Below are 16,010 nucleotides of genomic sequence, written 5' to 3' on the forward strand. Positions count from 1 at the left end.
TAGCTTTATAATAATATTTTCCTTGATTGGCTGTATTACGGAACAGATTGACTGGACTATAAATAGATTATAGTTTGGAACTGTTTTCCATATAATTAAAAATGCTTTCCTTTAAGTTTTGTACTAAGGATTGTGTATACAGTGGGAACATCATTTAAAAAGTGAAAGTTTACACTTTAACATAGTATCTAAAACCAATTTTTTATGCCGTCAAGCAATTTTCAGTGTAACTGGATATGTGGGGCAAATGAAAAGTCTTAATTATATGCTTACCTTAAATTTATTTTAATTTATGAGTGAGTATACACGAAAAAAGAGTTAAGAATTCAGTTAAGAGAGAAATATTGCAATAATTCAAAGTATTTTGATTTAAATTCCTAATAATTTAGCAGCAACTCTATACTGAATTATTTTGATCAGTCATTCTGAGAGCCTAATGCAGTAGTGTACCTACCACAATCAGTGTGTTATACCATATCACAGTCATGAGGTTTCCATAAAAATTCTTTGTCCTTCCAAAACCCTCGCCCTGCCAAAAACGTATTTAGGAAACCACATTTTATGTAGCTTTAAAGCACTTAACTTACAAGCATTTTACTTTGTGATGCACTTAAAAATACCTAAGGTGATTGTTGAAACAGCTGTTTCAATCATACATAGTGCTTCAGATAGGAAGATTTATAATTAATTGTTTTCAAATATTCAACTGTTACTTGAAACATGTTGACAACCTAAAATGTACCATGTTAACTTTCAGCTATCATTTTACATGCCAAATTTATGTATTTTATTCTAACATCATAAACGTTTAGAACAGTAAACTCTCAATTAATTATCCAACTTAATTAGGACCAGTCAGGATAACACAAATAATTGTAAAATTGTCAATAAAAGTTATTTATATTGGCTGACATTTTATTCTTCCATTATTTCTGATCACTTTTAATAATTTATAATATTTAAAATACTTATTATTTTGAAATAAATTTCTGAGGTATTTTTAAAATGTTAAACTTGGTTTAGTGTATACAGCATTTGTTTTAGTATATGTTTTGTAAAATTCCCTTGTTTTTGCATTATCATGAATTGAACAAGCTGTAGTGCAATGCACTGTTTGTATTGTAACTTTAAATTTTTTAAATAATCAGAATACATTCAAATGTGCACAATAAAACATAAAAATATCAATATTACACATGAGTTTTATAGTCAATAATCTGTATACCAAATCTTGCTATAAAACATCCCAATTAATCACATTTTCAATGAAGATAGCTATATAGAATAAATGAACAATTACCAAAGTTTAATTAAAAATATGAATTAAAAAACAACTACAGTAGGGGCCACGAAATAGTGCATTTGGCGCAACATGTAAACTGCTGCCTGGCACGGCACACTGCGGCAGACACAGACCGTTGTCACAGTGTTATACTGTACAAACCTCGAACTAACATAGTTATTAGTTAGCGCAGTCCTAATTGGTGCTCCAAGGTCACGTGCCAAATAGGCTCCTCCCTTAACTGCACTCTCTGGTGGTCTCTACTGTAGAAATTACTAGCTTGCCATTGGAAAGACGTATTATTATAGGTAAACCGCTTACAAAAAACCTTGGTTGATTTGAGTTCACGCAGGGTGGGAAAAATATCCCTCCGCCGCCCCTCCAAGTATCCCCACCACTGCTCGGCGCTCACTCTATTTGATCAGCTGACCAATCCGGCTCAGTCAGTATCGTTCACTGCTGCGACCCGTTCAGTTGAACCGGTCAGTACAGTCACTGAACCTTCCCGCTACAGCGTGTTATACCGGTCATCATGGTGTTGGGTGTTGAATGAACAAAATGAACGACTGGATGTAATGACCGAGTGAACGAAAGGATCTGCTAGTATAAAAGTATTCGAATAGAGGAAGAAACAGCATATCATACAGTGAATGGATAGATGTATTATTTCAGTAATCTATTAAATGCAAATATTAAAACTGATTTAAAAAATGTAATTGTAAGTTACCAGATACATTGCTAAATATTTTAAATGTTAATACTTATAATAAATGGACTTGGTTGATTGATATGCCTTTAATTTATCATAAGTAAGGCTATTTCCTACAAATGGGGAGACTCCCTAGTCCCCCTGTTGAGTTATACGATTACGGTTTTATTCTTAAATATATATATATTATATTTATATAGTTATTTCCATATGATGTTAAGCTATTTTTCATGTATAAAAGTTTATAAATTAATTTAATAATATTATAAGTTTTAACGATCATTAAAAATAACATATCTGGTTTGAAAAAATATCAAACTTATTCAGTTGGCAGGAAAAAGTGAACGAAACGTTCTAGGTGAACAGGTCTTTTGATACACTCTGATCTGGATCACTTGTTCACTTGACTGACCCGTTCAAATTGAACGACACATCTCTAATGACCACTGCCACTGCACGGCTAACCTCAAAACAAAATGCAAGCTTCCTGGATACATCTATGGCTACATTAATCTGTTCAATTAATATTTTACACTTAGACTGCGAAACTTGTATATGCCTGCACAAAAAAAATATATAGTTATAGAACAGGTAAAGTAGCTGCAGTGTAAATAAAACTGTGAGGGCGAGACACAATCCACACAGCTGATAAACAGATCCAAGAAGGTGCTGGATTCGTTCTGTAATAAGAATTTAGAACTCAAGATATGTGAAACCGGCTGAAATTTATTGTCAAGTTTTAGATGTGTACGGGAGAGACATGATGAGTGAAGGAATGATGGGTTAGAATATTCAATGGTGGTCGAACAAATGTGCATCGGTCAGCCTTCTCTCGTCACCGATGATCTGGTGAGGGTAGTGGACGAAATATCCAAGAGAACAGACGTTTCACTATGAAATCGCCATCTAACAATTTCCAACAAATTTCACGCACTCTTTTGTACGAAATTGTTATGGAATTGTTATTGTTAGGTTATTGTAAGCTGTGTTCTCGATGGGTTTCAAAAATGTTCATTGACGTGCACAAAACCAAGAAACTCGGAAGTGCTTTGACTTTTCTCACACAGTACAGTGGTGATGGTGGGGATTTTTTAAACAAAATTGTGACAGGTGATGAAACTTGGGTCCATCGTGTCACACCAGAATCCGGTGACACACACAATTCCCGAAGAAACAAAAATTCAAAACGACAATGTCTGCACACAAAAATCAAGTGCACTGTCCCTTAAGAAAACTAAGGCGGGCAATTCAAAACAAATTGAGAGGATTGCTCAGTAACGGAATTGTGTTGCTCCATGACAATGCTCGGCCCCATACCGCTGGTGACACTCAAACATTGGTTCAAAAATTTCTTTGAGAGTAGTTCGATCACCTGCTATACCCCGGACTTGGCACAGTTTGACTACCACTTTTTCCTGCACATGAAGTGCGAGTTAGGTGGCCAACACTTTGAAACCGACGATGAAGTGGAAATTGCCTTGAAGGCGTGGCTGCATTCGTTGGTGGGAACCTTCTATGAAGAGCGTATAGACAAATTGATCTCCCACTATGTACAAGTGTTTGAACGTCAGTGGAAACTATGTTGAAAAATAGTTGAAGGTTTGGGCTTTCATGTAGAAATAAAATTGTGTTGAAAAAATTGTTTTACTTGGTTTTTTTTTAAATGGTACTTACTTTCTGAACACACCTCATATAAATAGTCAAAAGCCCTCAGCGAAGAGCATTAAGACATATCTGAGATAGTAATCCTTCTTTGGTTTTAGATTTGTTTAATCATCAAAATGCATAAGAAAGGTGATAATATTTTAATTTGAACAAGTATTCTACTTTAATCCTAAAATTTTAGTGCATTGTTTTCGATCGTTATGTTTTGTGAAGCCCATTGTTGCTTTAATTCAAGTAAGTTTATTTTTTATACTGCTTTTATAAGAAAGGAGGATATATACATTTCTGGTAAGTTTATTAAGTTATTCCATTTAATTTTAATTTTTTTATGTCATTAAATTTTTGTTAACTTTTTAAAATAATTTAATCATTTTGAATAGTTTCAGTTTTTAATTTATTTTTGCTGCGCTAATGTAATCAATAATTTTTACAAAAATTACTAACACTGTTTAAATTTAAATATTTTGTAAATACATAATAAATTCCACATCCATGATCAAAAGTTTGTGCAAACAATTTTTACAGCAAATTTTATTGATAGCACATCCTTATCAAGTGTGTACAAATTAAGGCATGTGGTGGTAAGGCATTTCTCTTCATTATATCATAAATGCCCACTTTTCCAATTCAAGTGCCAACATTTTTACATAAGAATGGTGGATCCCAAGTTGTTTTTTTTATTAATGATAAGATTTTAATTTTCAAATAATATAACAAATTAAAAATAAATAAAATATAATAAATAAATTGGTTTGTAAATAAAAAGAAAAACATAAGTTTGAATCAAAATCATGATGAAACTATATTTTACCGATACATTGGGAAAGCCAATTTAAGGAGACATTTTTTAAGCAAGGGTAATAATAGATAGTGTGCTAATTATTAATAATATTTGTGTATTTTGAAGTAGCTCTGTTCTGTGACGATCACTGTAGACACTGTAGTGTTGAGCAACACTATTTCTGGTAGTGAAGGACAAGACAGCTGACAAATCAAAGCTTGGGTCAGTCAGGTGTTAGGTGTCTACAAGCTGTCAGAACGGTCAAGAAGGCATCAGTTTTCAACCTTGTGCATAGAAAATATGCAAGCTATTTGTGTTAAAAACACAGTTTCAAGTCATGTTCAATCTCTGTGAGGTTGATATTTTCAGTATATAACGTTTATCAACTGGAAATCTCTAAAACACTTGTATTGTTCTTTTAAAATCTTTGTCGTTAACAATGGAAGGTATATATTACATTATTAAATATCTTTGTAAAATTTATTGTTGATTAATAAACATCTTTGTTAGAATTGTTAGAATGCTAACAGCATTGAACAAAATATTTGACAGTAGATTACTTAGTTTAAACATTAAGTAATACTCGTCCTGTGCGTAACAACAAAGTTTTCAGAATTATCTTCTATAAACGCAGAGGCTTTAGGCACCTTCATAAATCTATTTCTTGTGTTTTTATTCTCAGTAAGCAAAAAAAAATTGAAATATAATTCTAAGACCTAAAAACAAATTTATTCTTCCTTAACTTTTCCATTGCTCAAAAAATGATATTAAATTACAGTAGAATTAGAAAATTCAATTATAAATAATTTAACTTTTTTATTTGACTTTATGTATTCAGGAAACCTTCAAACATCTTCTGGAATTTGGCAAAATTTAGGTGTAATTCATTTTGTAATACTATCTGTAAAACAATAATTATATAACAAATTTAAATGAGTCACACACCAGTTTCAGTTGTTTTGTAAACATGACTACAAATCGAGGTGTGATTATACACAAACAGCCGTATTCTGGAGCATGTAATCATCTGGGTGGTGTTTACACGATTAGTGAGGACATTTGGCACGGTAGGACCAGGAAGTGGCTCTGTCCCGTGCTACTCTCTGGTGTGGGGGTCGGGAACTAGCCACACCCGCACCACTTGTTCCCTGCCAGGAACTGTTGTTCTGTCAGCGGGATCTGGTTAATCTTATTTGGTTCCACGTAGCACCAATTGTTTGCTCCTCACAACGATAAAGTAGCTTAATCCTTCTTAAATATTTTAAATTTAATTTACAATGCATTTTACACTATTTATGTGTGTTTATAAACATACATAAATACCAAACAATAAATACACTGTTTTTTTGTTTTGGGTGATTTTATCTTTAATTGTGGTGTAACGTGGAAAGAGCTCCAATTCCACTACATAATATTATAAGAATGGCCAATTCTCAAATACGGACAAGTATATAACCACGGTGGTGTTACAAAATACAAGAGTTTTCTTATAATAAAAAGACAAAATTTATCATTTTATTTTGTATTTTATTAATCATGATATCTAAAATGTATTATTACATTATTATTAAGGTATTTGATAGAGCTGATTATGTAGGGAACATGAATCTAGTTTTTTTACAGTAAAGTTATGTAATTTTTATGTTAAATTGAAGTGGTCATGTCGTCCGGATATCAGTAGTGCTTTCAGTGGACAACTTCCAATGTGTAGATGGGGCACAAGCAGTTATTTCTTGAGTCCTTTGTAGTGATAGTCCTGTCAGGTTGTCCAGGGTTGGTGGAAGCAGGTCTTTGGAGTCCTCAGCTAGCATAATAATGTGGTGTCTTTTCCATGAGGGTTGTGTAATGTATAGGAAAGGTTGACGAGTGTTAATAGTAGTAGTTGTTTCTTTCTCTAGGAACACTTGATTTGTGATTTGTGTATAGTATGATATTTGTATTTAGGGCTAATAGCCATTCTTTATTATCCACAATACTTAGTTTTGTTACAGGACTTTAGTGGTACAAGACCTTGCATAAGTTCAGATTGCCTTATTATTTAAATATTAATCATGCTTTTAATAGATAATGCTCTTCTCCATTTATGATACTGTAACTGACACAGGGTTTCACAACAGCACCAAAGTGATTTTTTCTGATTTTTCTATGGAGGGGAGTTTAACATTTTCATGGAAAAATTATAAAAAGTGTTAAGTTACATAACATTTTTACAGAATTTTGGTTTTAAAGTATGCAGAATTACTAATTACATATTTGTGCACAAGTTCTAGAAGAAACATTGCAGAAGAACTATTTTTTTACTTAATAAACTAAAATAATACTTTGATTGATACTTAAAGAACTACAAGCAATATAGAACAACACCTAACTAAGAAAGTTGTTGTGTTGTTTCTTAAACAAACAAAAACATTAAATATAGCAAACAGTGAGTCAGCCACTTTCAGTTCTGTTTATTTCTATCCGTTGTAAGCTCCCTCCAATGTTTAGACTCACTTACTGAGTGAACTTTATGTAGAGTTTCTTTTTAACATACACATTCTCTTATGTTACCAAGTTCTTGCTTTGTTAAATATGATATCATTATTATGATAAACCTATTACGTATATTTATTTATTTTTATTTATCCAACACTTAAAAAATAAAAATCGTGTGCATTTTATTAAGTTTGTTATAATAATTTAAGTTTATAATCTTAAACCTATTAAAGGATAGACCTCATTACAAAGGGTTTTCTCATACTTGGACATAGAGGAGAGTGAGAGAATGAAAAATGAGCGCAAGATGAGGAAGGATTTTAAGGCCAAACATTTTTAAACAATTTTCAAGTGGTTGTGCTTAGTTTAAATATTTTACCCATATAGTTTTTCCTACTGGATGGCAACACTTAAATAAAAGCGAATTGCAAAGGTCAAGTTTGTGTAAAATCATATGCTGTTTTGTAACTAGTGTTGTTTTAAAGTCATATTTAAAACACTAGAAGACTGGCGCTTTATTATGTTATAATACTTACATTATTATCAAGGTATCTAAACATATGATTTGGTAATATCTAAGTATGTTACGCTACTTTAAAATAATTCAAAATGAAAATCAAGCATCATTTTTAGACAATGCAGCCACTTACATAGATAATCTTTTGGCAATGGTCAGGTTCCATTGAAACATGAAATTCGAAAAGATATGAAGAAGTTGGATGAGAATTGAATGAATCTAAAATATTTTTCAAAAGTTTATCTGGCAGTTCTCGTATTTTCAATGTATTGATAAAGTTTATGAAAGATATCTATCTTTCAAGCACGTTTTAAGAAAAAAAAAATATTAAAATGTTGCGCTCTTTCTTTCAAGTGCCAGGAACAGTCAATTTTAAGTTGAAAGCAATAAAAACCACAAGTTATGTGTATTTTTCCGTCTTAATAAGATAAATTGGTACAACCACAACCCTATGCTTATACTCTTAAAGCCATAATTTTTATTTCTAGGAAAGTCAATACAATTGGTAAAATAGGTTAGGACCATTTCTCCTTAAAAACTTTTAATATAATCAAATTTAAAAAAACTCCATTACAGTACAAAGAAGTTCCTTCTCTCATAAATTTTCAATATTTGCATGTAGTTAGGAAAACAAAACTAAAACTCTCATTTCTACTTTGCAAGATAAAAAATCGAAATGTTTAAAATGTAATGTGTGGTTTATGTCATGTTAGACAAAAAACTATGATATCAAAACCATTAACATCATATTTTCTCTAACTTTTTGTTTCCTGACTAGACACTGGCAAATTATACACCTATTACATAAAAACCATTTTTATACTACCTATTTCTTTTTTGTAATTAAAATTTAATGTGTGAAACAATTATATATAATTGCTTTGTGATTTTATGAAGTGAGTGTTTAACATGTGTCAAATGTTTTTTTTTTTTTTTTTTTTTTTTTTTTTTATATATAAAATTGGTTAATTTTTGCCATAAATAATTAATGATTTATTTTGTTTGTTAAATTAATCAAATTTGGCTTTTGAATACTACCCTAAATTATCCCCTTTCCTCTAAAAAAAGAAGTACATATTAAAATTAATGTAACAAAAGTTTCCTACTTAAAATAGTTACCGTACCGTACTAATAATTTCAACTTTGTTTTGCCAGGATTATAAAGTTAATAAGGCAATTAAATAAATTTAAAGAGGAAAAGTGTATATCACAGTAGACATGACACGTAATTGGGTGTTCCCATGTGTCTGATGAGTGTCCAGGACGAATACAACAGGTATGGAGTCAAAAGATAGGGTGAGGAAGATGTGAGGGGGGGCTGGGCCATTGCCAGGTTGGGAATAGCTTCACAGTCTCTGTAAGAGGTGGCTACAGACTCTTGTCTTGCGCAATTACTAACAATACTCTTAATGTTGTCTTGGTACACAACTGTCACTGTTAGGCGTAATTGAAGATTCTTGTTTACCGCAACGTTACGAGAAGTTCCTTTAAAAGAGATTTAGTTTAAGAGGAGGTCATGTTTAAGGAAGTTAGCTCCTGATAGTTTCCGAGAATGCATTTTGTTGGCACAAGCTTGTTAATAATTCATAGAGCAGAAAATACTTTAATTTTGTTAGATCTATAGACGTTTCACTTTTGTATATTAATTCATCTTACATTTTTATTAAGTTTTAATATTTATTAAAACTTTTTATCTATTTTCTTAAAAGTACATGTACATAAAATAAATAGTTACAATAAAAATATCCATACAACATTAAAGTTTTAACAGATTTAAAAAAATTATAAACAACAGCAAACTATTGATAATTTCTATTATGGCATTTAAGTCTTCTCTGATAGATTACATTTATTAGCAGTGAAACGTATACTGATAATTTAATTAGAATTATTATACTATTGTGAAATACAAAATATATTAGTATTTAGGTTATTTTATAAATAACCTATCAGTCTTCTCTGATAGATTACATTTATTAGCAGTGAAACGTATACTGATAATTTAATTAGAATTATTATACTATTGTGAAATACAAAATATATTAGTATTTAGGTTATTTTATAAATTAAATTCTTGACACATAAATAAAATTGCTATTTACTAAAGTAGCAATTCATAGTAAATATCAATAAATGGTATATTTAAACCAAACCTTTTTTTGTGACTAATCTGATTTATATAATTTAGTCAATAATTTACCATGTGGTCTGTGAGGTTTGTTGATATAGTCAGAGTAACTATTGCTATCTCAATATTTAACTGAACATTGACTTCTGATTACTTAAATCCCATTTAACTCATAATAGTTTATTTGAGTAGACAATTTTATTGAGTTAAATGATTTTAGTTGGGTGAATTTGAAATAAGTAATTATTAGTATGTCAGATATCATCTTAATTTTTTTTAGTATCAGATAAATAGTTAGGTAGTAGTAGTACTATTAGTATTTTGTACTATATAAAGTTTCTTATAGTTTTAAGTAAATTCAATGTTTGTTTGTAATGGAATCTTACAAAAATTAAATTGTGTTGTGTAAGTAAATCGATTTTAATTTGGACTGTATATGGTTTTTCTCAACAAAACATCATCTCTCTTATTTCCCTCTGCAACATTAAATCTCTTAAACTAACTCATGAAATATGTGTATAATGTCTTTTATTATTAATGCAGAACATTAGATAATTTTATTAGTCTTCCTTGATATATTAAAAATTATTAAATTGTTCAAAACTATTTGTGTTCAAATAAAAAGAGTTTATTATATTTTGTTTTGTTTTGTTTACATTATCTTTTACTGTGGGTTTTTTCAATACCTTTTGTGAATTATGATAAAACTTAGCTTAATAAAAAAAAATTTGGAGCGAGAAAGTTTTAAAATTATAGTATTAATTACATTACATTAACAATAATTAAGAAAATATGTATTTAGTCTATAGCCACCAATAAAAATTAAAATCTGCATACAAAGTAAGAGTGAATGTAAAGGTATCTTTGTTGCCATTGTTTGTCAGCCTATTAGTGTAGACCAGCTTGTTATTAAAAATAGCGCGATGGTGGAGCCTGTGGGGTAGGAGGGATTGGCAGCATTCTTGTGACTGTCAGTGTGTAGCGTGCGACTGACCGAGTGGCGTGGCAGTACGCGGTGTGCGGAATCATGTGACTGTGTCAGTGTCCGTGTCTGTGCTCGTCATTTGTGCTGTTTGGTTCATTTAAAGATAAGTATGGTGTGTTAAACACAAACATGTTTTAAACATACTTTTGTTTTCGACTCTTAAACATTTAATTGATTGAATCTTAAAAGTTTTGTAAGTTTGAATAAAAATGCCTTATTATTCAGATCACTACTATGGGTCAGGTCAACCACCCCCATATTACCTGCCATCTTCACCGTACACTCCTGCTACTTCTCGGATATCCTCTCCCTACTCCTTCAGCTATATGTCACCCATCTCTGCCATGTTATCTGCTGGTATCGGCACCAATCCTGTGCCTCGTGGGTTGCGCTCTTACTCCCCGATGTTGTCCTCTATATCGGAGAGCGGTTCTCCACTCATCTCCCGTAGAGATCTTGGTTCTCCAAGACACATTAGTGGGAAGACGTATTATCGCCAACCTCGGCCAGTGGTCATCGATACGGAGAATATTGACGTTTCAAGAAGGAAGCATGATGATATCAATGATATGGAATCAACCCCAGGATTGATTTCACGAGGGAAAACAATTGTGCGGATGCATACAAAAAAACTGAAAGAGAACCCAGAATTGAAGAAAAAGAAAACTCAAGCAGAATTGTTGATGGAAAAATATCTCATCAAAGAGAAGCCAAAAGAGGAAATCCCTAGGAGGAAACGGATTTGGGAGGAACGTGAAGAAGAACTTAGTAAGACTCCAGCACAAGCTGGAACTATCAAGAGGACAAATACGGTTTACAGAAAAATCTCTGGTCCACTACCACCACCTGAAGATATTGTTCAAGAAGAAATCAGTGAATCACTTCCTCAAAGGAAAACATCAATCGATAGCGATTTACTGAAAGCAGAAGCTGCTTTATTTGATTGCATGATTCAAGAAGAACTTGGGTTTCGCAGTCAAAAAGAAATTTCTGATGATCAAAATGTAGAAAATAGCGATTCAAACTCTGCTAAACGTAAAACTAAAAGAGAATTTCTTCCATATGGGAAAAAGAAATCCTCCCACCTTTTGTTGGATGAAAATGGTTTGCCGGTAGAAAAAAAGAAATCTCATTTCCATAAAAAAAGAAGTTCAAGGAATTTGCCATTGGATGAGGTGAACTCAGATGAAAATTTAAAAGAAGGAAATACCACCCAGGATGAAACAGATACAAAAGTTATCAAAAGAAGATCAACCAAAAAAAAGAAAAATTTGAGTGGACCCTTAAAATTCAAAATTGATGCTTTGCATGTAGAAGAAAAATCATCTCCTAAACTTTTAAGAAAGTTTCAATATGAAGTCATTGTTGAAGAAGGTGATAGAAAATCTGTCAAACAAAGTCCTCGAAAAACTGAGAATCAGTTTGACAAATCAATTTATGAAAACATTCCAGATATTTTGAGGAAAGAACCTCTAAATTATGAAAGTAGAGAGAACATGCAAATTTGTGATAAGACTTCATGTGCAAATTCAGAAAATATAAGACTTATGAGCAAAGCTTGTGATAGTGGTTGTGATAACAAAAGTAAATCTGAGAATATTGTAAATAGTACAGGTATAACAAACAAACCAGTAATATGTGATAAGGAGATACAGGATGAACAGAGTGTCACTGTTAAAACTGACGGAAAGAAAGAAAATAGTTCCTTGAAGAATACTGAAGAATATATGAATAAGTTTAAGATCAAAGGATTTTTAGAGAAACAACAAAAACAAGAAAAGGGAGCTGACAAGAACAAAACTTCTCCAATATTGGACAAAAGAAAAAATCAGAAGACTGATAGCATTAGGCCGGAAAATGAAACACAAAAACATTCAGGTAAAGAAACTGATTTAGCCGGTGAAAAAGATAATAGTGGTGTTGAGCTATTTCTAAACACAGATCTGAAAACTGTAGGTAGTGAATTTGATCATTCCATAGAACATTGTAAGGAAAGTATCATTACTACTTCAAATATAGATCAACAAAATAAAATTAATGACTCAAAAACTACATTAGAAAATCAAAAACAAAGTTTATTTCTTTCTATAGAGCAACCACTAATCCCTCAGAAAAATATTGCTACTTCAGAAGTTGATCAAAAAATATTAATCAATGTGACTCCCAGCACTCCTGTTTCTCCAGATGAAAAACAAATGTTACAATCACTAAAAAATACTGAATTGAAAGATTTTGAGAAAAAGAAGTTTGTTGCTAAATCAAATCCCAGTACACCTATTTTATCAAAAAGACCAGTTGATCAGAGTAGTACAACTCAAAGCAGCTTAGGAATCGCTGACATTGACAGAAATGCATTGAGAAATAAACTTCCTAAATCACATCCCAATACACCGCTAATGTCAAAAAAAGAAACCATACAAGAAAATAAAGAACAATCTGCAATTGGAAAGCCAGAAATAGATCAAGTATCCCTCACAAATAATATGAGTTCAAAATCTAATACAAGTACACCTATCTTACAAAGAAAGCATGTTAGCCTAGAAGATAGTGAGCAAAAACAGACTGGTTCTCCAGAACTTGATAAGAAAATAAAACCAAACAAAGCAGAAAATTTAAAGCCCAACACTCCAATTTTACAGAAAAAGGAAATATGTCAAACACATCAAGAACATCCACAATTAAAAACTCAAAATTTGGAAAGGACATTTTTAAATAAAGATATGTTAGGTAGTGATTGTGATAACAGTTCATCTAGTTTAGTTGCAAAACAGGTTTTACAGAAAAATATAACAGATCAAAAAATTGAAACTTTAGAATCAGATGTGATAAAAGCAATAGATAAAGGTTGTAAATCCAGTTCAGTTACACCTGTTTTGCAGAAAAAGGAAATTACTACAAAAACAAAAACTGCACAGCCCAAGATAGGAACACCTGTTGCTACCAGAAAATTTACCAATGAAGAAACAACGTGTTCAAATCAAAACTTACCAAATGTACTAAAAAAAGATGTTCTACAAAAGGAAATAGAACCTAAAATTAACTCACCAGATTTTGGCAAGAAAAAAATGTTTAGCGAAATCCCCAAATCAAAACCCAGCACTCCTGTTTTTTCAAAGAAAGAAGTTAAAAGTGAAGATTTGGTACAATCAAAAATAGAAACACCAAGCAACGAATTTGATCCTTGGAAGATAATTCTGAGTGAAAATGAAAATAAATATGAAAACACAAAACAGCTTATTACTGATCCTCCAGAGAAGAATGATGATACATTGAAATGTACTTCTACTGCAACTAATATGAATAAAAAAGATACTGTTTTTGAAATCACTGATCAGGTGAAGTCTGAGACACCAAACATGTCAAAGAAAAAATTAGGAGATGACAAACCTAAATCAAGTCCTTGTACCCCTGTCTTCAAAAAGAAGGAAATAACACCAGAAATTTCAGCACACAAAACAACAGAAACACCAAATGAAATTGACAAAAATATTGTTGCAAATGTTACCAAATCAAGTCCTACTACACCTGTTTTACAAAAGAAAGACATCAAAGTAGATGATCTAATTGACGAAATACCAGAAATGGGTAGAAAAACTGAAGCAAATGCTAATAATATGTCTAATTCAACTACACCTGTTGTACAAAATAAACAAATTATCCAAGGAATAGTCAAGCCCAAGTTTGGAACACCAGAACCCGGAAGAAAATTGATAAGTAATGTTGCTCCTAAGTCAAACCCTAGTACACCTGTGCTAAAGAAAAAGCAACTTCCACTAGAAAGTTCACCTCTAATTCTTCAACAAAAATTTGGAACACCAGAATTGGGAAGGAAAAAGCTTGTTAATGTAGCACCTAAATCTGATCCATGCACTCCAGTAATGGCCAAGAAACAAATTGTGGGCCCAAAGATGGATCTGCCAATTGAAGTTTCCATGGTACAGTCAGAAAAGAAATATAATAGTTCTGAAGCTGAGAAAAGTATTCCTGATGCAAGTAAAAATATTCCCATTGATGAAAATAAAATTGGTATAACTGATATGGCGGAAAAGAATAGTTCTGTGAACGATTCAACTGAAGTGAGTAGTGATACAGTTAATGATAAACAAAAAACAAATGCTATGACAGAAATACAAACTGATAAAGACGGTCAAGTAGATATAAATTTGGAAAATGAAAAGAGCAAAATTCCTGTAACAAAACAAGGAGATATTACAACTCCTGTAGGTAAAGAAATCACAAAACAAGGTGTAAATGCTGAGAAACCAGTTACAAAGGAGAAGACTGCTCCATCTAAGGTGGAAGGCCTTAAAAATTTATTTAGTAAAACCGGAACGGTTGAAGAAAATGTTAAAGGTGTCAATAATGTTAAAACTTCCAACACAAAGTCTCAAGACAATACTGACGGCAAGGAACTAGGCAGTAAATCTGTTCCAAAACTTGAAGAGAAAATTGGAAAGTTGGTTAAGGATGGCAATGCTCTAGCTAATAAAAAAGAAGAAAAATCAACTTCAGTCAAGAAGTTGATAAAGCAGAATGCTGTTGATGAAATTAGTGAAAAAACATTGGTCAAGGATAAGCATGACCCAGAAAAATTAGGTGACACAAATATTAAACTTCTAAGCCATGAAAATCAATCAGAGACTAAAGTGAAACATATTGTGCCCACACAAACTAAATCAACAGAAACTATGAAGTCCGCATTATATCAAGATAAGCCTATTGAGTTAATTTCTAAGAAAGTGGAGATTGACCAATCAAATACAAGTACTTCAAAGCTAGAACTCTCTAGTAAACTCATCAAAGACAATAAAGAAGTTGGCATGAAAAAAGAATCCCCCAAGAAGGAACTTATTGCAGTTAAAGAAAGTAGGAAAAAGCGTATAAAATCTGAATCTGATGTTCCAGAAGATATTGATGCACAAGATGGAAATAGTAATGCAACTGATGCAGAAAGGAAAGGTTCCAAAACAATTGAGAAATCAAAATCATTAGATGAAACTAAAACAGAAAAGAGTTCAAAGAAGAAGAAAAAGAGCAAAGATAAGGATAGTGGTAACAAAAAAGGAAATTCAAAATCACCTAAAAAATTAAAAGACGTCAAACAATCTTCTCTTGATGTCAAAGAAATAATTCAGGAGAAAAAGTCACAAAATGAGATACAAAAGCAAACTGCTACGTCCAATAGTAAGGGAAGCTCTTCTGTTAATCAAAGTGAAGATAAAGGTTCTGATACTAAAACATTAGAAAAAAATGACCTCTCCAAAAGTGAATTACGTTTGTTACACTTCATCAACAAGTGTATAAGACTAAGTGCTGATAATGAGAACATTTTAGTGGACATGAGTGATGAGGACGAGAGTTCTTCATCGGATTACACGAGTGACAGCGACAGCGAATATACTTCTGACTCCGAGGAAGACACTTTGACTGATGATTCATCAGAAGATGATGGTATGTTATTATTCTAG

The 16,010-nt window shown here is 31.8% G+C and overlaps 1 protein-coding gene across 3 annotated transcripts in view; it reads left to right on the forward strand.

Moving 5' to 3' along the window:
- The first annotated feature begins 10,246 nt into the window (after window positions 1–10,246).
- LOC124362575 (putative surface protein SACOL0050) overlaps window positions 10,247–16,010 on the forward strand; it is a 52,527-nt gene continuing 46,763 nt past the window's right edge. The window contains exon 1 of one of the 3 annotated variants that reach the window (XM_046817221.1): window positions 10,247–15,993. In XM_046817221.1, the coding sequence (XP_046673177.1) occupies window positions 10,752–15,993 (5,242 nt within the window). In that variant the 5' untranslated portion in view covers window positions 10,247–10,751. The remainder of the gene's footprint in view (window positions 15,994–16,010) is intronic. The other 2 variants (XM_046817204.1, XM_046817213.1) reach the window with 2 other exon arrangements.

Source organism: Homalodisca vitripennis, chromosome 1 (assembly GCF_021130785.1).
Source record: "Homalodisca vitripennis isolate AUS2020 chromosome 1, UT_GWSS_2.1, whole genome shotgun sequence".
In the NCBI taxonomy this organism is placed as follows: domain Eukaryota; kingdom Metazoa; phylum Arthropoda; class Insecta; order Hemiptera; family Cicadellidae; genus Homalodisca; species Homalodisca vitripennis.